The following is a 7,871-nucleotide window of genomic DNA, read 5'->3' on the forward strand; positions in this document are numbered from 1 at the left end:
ATAAATGATCTTTTTCACATATGTCTTATTTTTAGGGTTGTTCTTTATCGAGATTATTGTGTCAGTGGAATTAAATATTAAAGTCAGTGGAACAGTCTAGTATTTTGGTACAACTGACATTAATTTAGTTTAAAAATATATATTGTTCATCTCCAATAAACCAGAATCATGTTCTATAAACAAGACCATGTATCAGTTATTGTAAAAAACAAACAAACAGAAAACAAAAATGATTGAAAATAATAAGCATTTTGGGCTAATTTTTTATATATAAATGGAACTGAATAATAAATGTAAAATGATCCGTGTACAGAAACAACATAATGGAGAAAAACCTTCCTTGAATTACAGGATTTTTGACCATAGTTTCTGAAATTTGCTTAGCACTCAGTCACACATACTCACACACACATACTCTCTCTCACACACTCTCTCTCTCTCTCTCTCTCTCTCTCTCTCTCTCTCTCTCTCTCTCTCTCTCTCTCTCTCTCACACACACACACACACACACACACCGCGTGAAATCTCTGCAGACAGCGGCACTGCTCGCGGTACAATATGAGGTAATTCACAGTATTTTTACATCATTGAAGTCTTTTAAACCTAGTGATTATTTTCCTCAGCATCGTATTTTTTCCAGTGTAAGGTCGCGTGTGTAACAGTGCTGCAGTTAATTTAATAAAGCATCCAAAACTGTGCTAGTCATGAGCTATATCTAGCTAACGGGGCTGAGGATGTGTGAATGATTAATGACACCAAAGGCGAACATAAAAATATCAGTTGTGTTTATTAGTCATAGTACGAGCTGAGTTGCAGTAATAACAGACAGAGTAATAAAGATAAACCATAGCTTGAGCACTCGTATGCTAAAAACACAGCTGTCATGCACGTGTGCGCATGCGCAGGGAGCGATCATCTGTTTCTGCTCTGGGTGTATTTAAAGGCATAATGTGTAAGGTTTTGGGATTTAAATATCCAAAAAATCACTAAAACAGTGCATTTACATTAGAAGAAGTAGAGAAGGCGTTGTCCTGGCCAAATTCACACCAGCCATTATCTGTTCTTCACTGTTTTAAGGAGTTTAGATCGGTCAGAGTTCATCTTCTGTCGAATCAATGTCTGTTTATTTAACCTGTAAAGTCATATGAGCCTTTCACACATAGACTTTTTTAAATTACCGGTATATTACAGTTTAGAGATCATCTGTGAAGTGTGAACGGGACCTTTTTCGGAAATCAGTTCTGGCATTTTCCAATTTCCATATGGTCCAACTTCCCACTATTAACTAGTTGCTTATTAGCATGCATATTTCTAGGATATTGGTTGTTTATAAGTACTTATAAAGCACATATTAATGCCTTATTCTGTATGACCATATTCTACATCTCTTAATCCTAAACTTAACAACTACCTTAACTATTAATACGCAGTTATTAGGAGTTTATTGCGATAAAAGTCATAATAGTGAGAATTGGACCCTAAACTAAAGTTTGACCGAAGTCTACTTGGGCGAATCATAAAACTCTGTCGGAGCTGTTTATAGTAAAGGCATGTTCACACCAAGGATGATAGCTATTGTGATAAAGATAAGAAATGCTCTAAAAATATATTCTGAATTGAAAAGATTAGCAGAGTTCACACACCAAAACTATAACGATAACAACACAGTGGAACGATAGCTTTGAATAGCTTTTTTTCAGATGATGAACGTCATTGATAGCCAATCAGGATTCACCTACTGAGCTTGAGCATTTAAAGAGACAGGCAGCGCTTGCTTGTATATACCAAACAAGTTAATCGTGGGTTGGTGACTCGAGATTCGCACAATCGAGACGTTAAAAAATAAATACGACCTCACGTTTACATACTTCCTCCAAAACTTTCGTACGTCCTAAAAAAATTTGGATCGGTTAAAATTTTCTGCGTTTTTCGCAATTTGTAGCAAGCATTTAGAAAGGTGTTTTGACAATTCAAAGCCACCGTACAAGCGAACGGCAAAATCCAGAGCTGTTCAGGATCAATTGGTGGCCTTGTTTTAAATATTTGGCTCCAGTATCGCTAGCAAAGCATCAAACTGAGCCACTGACATCCTGAAGTACATTTTTAATCTCTTGGGGATAATCCCGCAGCAAACTCTTCTTCCTATCTACGCAATCTCAGGATTGGATGATGGACCCAATATGTACTCTTTCTTTTTCTTTTTTTAAGAAGAGAGAGGACAACAAAATCATCCTCACTTACATCCTCACCTCATCTTACACCCGGCTCAATGCAGCGCCAAGCGCGACGCAAGTGTTTTTTGCTAGTTTCAGCCCGACGCAGTTATAATTTTCACGTCCTGCGCTACGTTGTTTAAATAGCAAATGCATTTGCACCCATGGGCGTGCTGGTCTGAAAACGAGGTGTGTTCAGGCGCAGAGATAGACTGTGCCATTGACCAACTGAACCCTGGTCAAGTCAATGGCGTAGTATTTTACAATGTAAAAGATTATTATTGTGTGTACAAGATATGGTGGAAAACCGTGAAATTCAGTGCGTGATGAATTTTTAGGATGACGCATACTAAAATTGCGGACTCAGTGTGCAAGGACCTTAAAGTTAAGTCCCTCTGTAGTCAATACATTTATCCGTTAAAACTCATCTTTGATCACAAAAAGACAATGAACCCCGCCTCCACTCACTCGCTCACTCAGAGATCCACTGGTTGACGATCACACGTTGATCTGATTGGTTACAAGGTAGTGTGTGACGTCAGAAACACCAGCGATTTCAAACCGTTTTTGAGACAGTCTTTGGTTCACTGCAGTTTTAAGCAGAAAATACTCAGCAATGCTGTCGACTTATGAACTTACACATGGTGTGTGTTAAAGCAGATTAAACACACCACATAGACACATAAACAACATTAAAAGCTGGATTTTCCCCACAGGGGGACTTTAAAACCACATTGTGTGATCACTTGCCTGTCACTTAGAAGTAAAAAAAAAAAGATGAATGAAGAAAACAGCTTTGCGTTTAAAGGTCATCACAGAGTTTACCGGTGTTTTAGTGTTTTATATATAAATGCTTTTAGTACTGATGTGTGAGTGGAATCTCGCCGATAAAAAGACAGAGCGCCATTGCTTGTTGAACTGCACATTAGTGTATTTAATGGAACAGTCAGTCTGGTAATATTACGGTAATGTACCGAGATTAAAGGATTAGGTCACTTCAGAATTGAAATTTCCTGATAATTTACTCTCCCTCACATCATCCAAGATGTTCACGTCTTTCTTTCTCCAGTGGAAAAGAAATGAAGGTTTTTGAGGAACACACTCCAGGATTGTTCTCCATATAGTGACTTCAACGGGTCGAAGGTCCAGATGTGAGTTTCAGTGCAGCTTTAAAGACACGATCCCAGCCGAGGAATAAGAGTCTTATCAAGACAAACCATCCGCCATTTTATAAACAAAATAAACATTTATACACTTTTAACCACAAATGCTCGTCTTGCACGTCCATGACTTCATGCATTACGTAATCACGTTGAAAGGTCACGCGTAAGCGGAATAACAGACCTAGTGTTTACAAAGCGAATTTGAAAAGACTAAGTCAAGTGCCATTTACAACAAGATGAATGTCCCGTTTTTCCTGTGTTTTTGAAGCTTTGATTGCGTTTACAGTGTGCAATATAACATGTGTTCATGTTTCGCGTGTAAAAAACACAGTATTTTTCACAAAATGTACCTATCTGTATACCGCTGTTTTCACTGTCCTAAAAACGAGCTGATGACTTCCTTGTTCTATGAAGTCCCTCCTTCAGAAATACGTAACGAGTTCTGATTGTGCCAGTGGTTCCTGTGTTGTGATTGGACCGCAGCTTAGCGCACGCGCCGGATAGGTCACGGCTCTTACCGTAACGTGGAGACGCATGCGCTCAGTGTTATTGTAAACATGGCCAAACAAAGCTGATCTGACTCCGGGATGAAAATAACAGCGTCATGTCGACAAACACACTCTACAAACGCAACTCTTCCTCTTCTCTGTAGGAACGCAACAAGACCACGCCCCCTTTTTTGTATTCCTGTGTGCGGAGGTTAGTCAAACTGTTCTAGTGACGTCATTAAAGCAGGAAGTAGAGGATGTAGTCCAAACCGGCCGTTCGCTGTAGGCTTTGAAAGGGGACTTCTGTTAAAGGTGCTCTAAGCGATCTTGCGCGTTTTTTAGGCCAAAACATTTTTTTTCACATACCGCAAACATCTCCTCACTATCCGCTAGCTGCCTGTCCCCTGAACACACTGTAAAAAAACGCGGTCTCTGCAGAGAGCCCAAGCTCCACAAACAGCAGCAAAAACAAACTGAGCAATAAACAGAGCGACCCGCAGCACGAAACATAACACACTGTTCCAGCCAATAACCGACGAGAATGATGTGGGGTGGGGTTTGGGGGGTTATTGCGTGGATGAGGAGGAGGGAGGGTCTAGCTAGCCTCCGTTTTGTTTGATAATAATTCAAACATCAACAAGAGGTTACACCAACCGAGATCGCTTAGAGCACCTTTAAATAAAATACCTCGCTTGGCATTGAACTTTGAGCTTCATAATTTTACAGGCATTATCTATGCTCTAACAGCAACATTACACACTAGCTAAAGTAAAAAAAAAGGGAGTCACGAAGAACAGGACCTTTAAATAAATAAAAGGTAAAATAACGATTTTGAGGAGAAAATTAGATGTTTTTCACCCTACCCTAGAATTGAACACACGTGACGATTCAACGTGATTACGTAATGTGTGGCGCATCACAGTTAGATGAGCATTTGTGGATAAAAAGTATATAAATGTTTATTTTGTTTATAAAATGGCGGATCCCATATGGAAATGTAATATATGTACACATATGAAATATACATATATTAAATATATCCACATATATAAAATATATATGCCCATATATAAAACCTATTAGAAAATTAAACAATTGACATATAAAACCAGCCCATATATTTTATGTATGTATAAGTGTTTTTTTACATACATGTCACATATATAATTATCAGTTTTCAAATAGAATTTGTGTAGTATTTGTTTTGTTTTTATGAGCTGGTCAAGAAGAGGTAAAATAATAATAAATAATACATTTTATTTATAAAAGATTCGAAAATGAGAGAGAAATTGAAATTAAATGTGGATATGTAGACTTGATCTGTAGACTTGAAATAAATAGTTAAATAGTAAATAGTTTGGCATATATAAATTAAACATATCAGTGACATATATGGTCAAAACATACAGTATTATATAAATAATAATCATATACATCATATTAATATATGTCAATATACTCATTTAATATGGCAATTTTATATATGTTAAAAACCAATATCAACATATATGTAGAGATATGTATATATGTGTTAGGAATATAGGGACATATATGTCATATATTACATTTCCGTATGGGCTGGTTTGTCTTGATAAGACTCTTATTCCTCGGCTGGGATCGTGAGAGACTTTGAAGCTGCTCTGAAACTCACATCTGGACCTTCGACCCGCTGGACCGCATTGAAGACACTAGAAACATCCTGGAGTGTGTTCCTCAAAAACCTTCATTTCTTTGTGACTGAAGAAAGAAACGTTGGGTAGGGCTGTAAACGATTAATCGCATCGAAAATAAAGGTTGTGTTTACATAATAAATGTGTGTGTATAATTATTTTGTATATATAAATATTGAAGAAATATTTGCATGTATATACTGTATGGATTTATATATAATTTATATTATTAATAAATACACAGTACACACATTTATTATGTAAACACAAACTTGGATGCGATTAATCGCGATTAATCGTTTCACAGCCCTAACGTTGGGGTGAGTAAATGATCAGGAAATTTTAATTCTGAAGTGAACTACTCCTTTAATGTGTGAAACTAATGCTGTTGTGTCCCTGTGTTTGCACTTGTGCTTCATATAGTGTGTGTGCTTGTATCTGCGTGTGTTTGTCAGGCTGCACTGAGCGCGGGCCGCTATGAGTGGGAAGAGCCTCTTGCTGAAGGTCATTCTGCTGGGGGACGGCGGCGTGGGCAAAAGCTCCCTCATGAACCGCTACGTGACGGACCGCTTCGACTCGCAGTCGTTCCACACCATCGGCGTGGAGTTCCTGAACCGAGACCTGGAGATCGAGGGCCGGCTGGTGACGCTGCAGATCTGGGACACGGCGGGCCAGGAGCGCTTCAAGAGCCTGCGCACGCCCTTCTACCGCGGCGCCGACTGCTGTCTGCTAACCTTCGCCGTCGACGACCTGCTGAGCTTCCAGAACCTGGGCTGCTGGAAGAAGGAGTTCATGTACTACTCGGACGTGCGCGACCCCGAGCGCTTCCCCTTCGTGGTGCTGGGGAACAAGGTGGACAAGGAGGAGCGTGAGGTCGGGGAGGACGAGGCCAGGGCGTGGTGTGAGGAGAACGGATGCTGTCCGTACTTCGAGACCAGCGCTAAAGACGACATGAACGTGGGGGCGGCTTTCGAGGCTGCGGTTCGGGAAGTCCTGGCTAGCGAGGATCCCATTGATCACGCTCTCCTGAGCAGCTCCATCGATCTTCACGGGAACCGGAAAGTGTCTCGCTCGTCCTGTTGCTGAGGCGTCTCCGGATCGCTCCTGTCCGTGTTAGTGTTGTTAAAAGTACAGACTTTGGTACTGAAATAAAAAAATGTGACTGAGAGCTGTTGAGCGGAATCATAAACGCTTCTGATTGGCCGTTGTGTTCACATGATCTTCAGATATGTCTGTGATTGGCTACATTGATCAACGCGCGGGTGTTTTGAAAGCGTCAGTGGACCGATCCGCGGATGGACGCCTGCTTTCAAACGCTCCCGTGTGTTTCTGTGTCAAAAGTGTCATTGATGTATATTTACAACATGTTGAAGCGCTGATCATTGTAGCCAATCACAGACATATTTAATGAGCGCGTGAGTACAACGGCCAATCAGAGGCGTTTATGATTGCGTTCAAAGCGGCACTTTTTAAAAAAAAAATTCAGTATCAACTTGGTACCGAAGTCGGTACTTACGACAACACTAGTCCGTGTGGACACACACTCTCCTGCTGATGTGCCTGAGAGCTTTCCGGACCGGACGCGTCTCGTGAGCTACACGTGTGTTTTACACACACTCATCTCTCCACAGTCTGGCACAAAGTAGTGATCAACGATTAATCGCGATTAATCGCATCCAGAATAAAAGCTTGTGTTACGCCAGTGTTTTGTGTTTACATAATATAAGTGTGTGTGTGTACTGTGTATAATTATTTTGTATATATAAATACACACATATGCATGTATATATTTAAGAAATATTTGCATGTATTTATATTGATACATAATTTGTATTATATATAAATATTTTATATATAATTTTTTTTTTTTTTTTAAATATATACAGTACACGCATGTGTGTGTATTTATATATACAAAATAATTATACACAGTACACACACACATATATTATGTAAACGCAAGCTTTTATTTTGGATACGATTAATCGCGATTAATGGTCGCCCAGCGCTACTCACCATGATCATTCCCCAGTCGAAGGCGTTTCTGCTCGTGGTGTTTGATGAGTTTCGCCGCAGATCTGGCCGCTCTTCTACGTTCTGCTGTGTTAAATGCACCATCTTACTATGTTGTGGTACTGATACTTTAAAATGCGTAACCCCAGAGAGTGACACATTGCTGACCGCTGCTGTCAGTGATATAACATTGCTTGAGAGAACGGGCGTTTATGTGGTATTGAAAGAAATAAGGCATTTTTAATTTATTTTGCTCATAAGTTATTCTTTGGGTGAAGTCTGATGAGAATATGTTTGGGTCATATTTCACCACAAATTCACCAC

At 39.6% G+C, this 7,871-nt stretch overlaps 1 protein-coding gene across 2 annotated transcripts; it reads left to right on the forward strand.

Moving 5' to 3' along the window:
- Positions 1 to 496: 496 nt before the first annotated feature.
- On the forward strand, positions 497 to 7,385 carry rab9b (RAB9B, member RAS oncogene family). Of its 2 annotated transcripts, none has more exons than XM_079630197.1 (2): positions 497 to 563; positions 5,990 to 7,385. In XM_079630197.1, exon 2 carries the CDS (start codon positions 6,012 to 6,014, stop codon positions 6,618 to 6,620), a length of 609 nt encoding a protein of 202 aa, XP_079486323.1. In that variant the 5' UTR covers positions 497 to 563; positions 5,990 to 6,011; the 3' UTR covers positions 6,621 to 7,385. The 2 variants fall into 2 exon arrangements, with proteins under 2 accessions (XP_079486323.1, XP_079486324.1); XM_079630198.1 differs by having other exon boundaries at positions 505 to 563; positions 5,958 to 7,385.
- The last annotated feature ends 486 nt before the right edge of the window (positions 7,386 to 7,871 follow it).

Source organism: Phoxinus phoxinus (assembly GCF_949152265.1).
Source record: "Phoxinus phoxinus genome assembly, chromosome: 12".
NCBI lineage: Eukaryota > Metazoa > Chordata > Actinopteri > Cypriniformes > Leuciscidae > Phoxinus > Phoxinus phoxinus.

Bases quoted from the DNA above. Each gene is read 5' to 3' on its own strand.
- rab9b (XM_079630197.1), top strand. From the start codon at position 6,012: ATGAGTGGGAAGAGCCTCTTGCTGAAGGTCATTCTGCTGGGGGACGGC.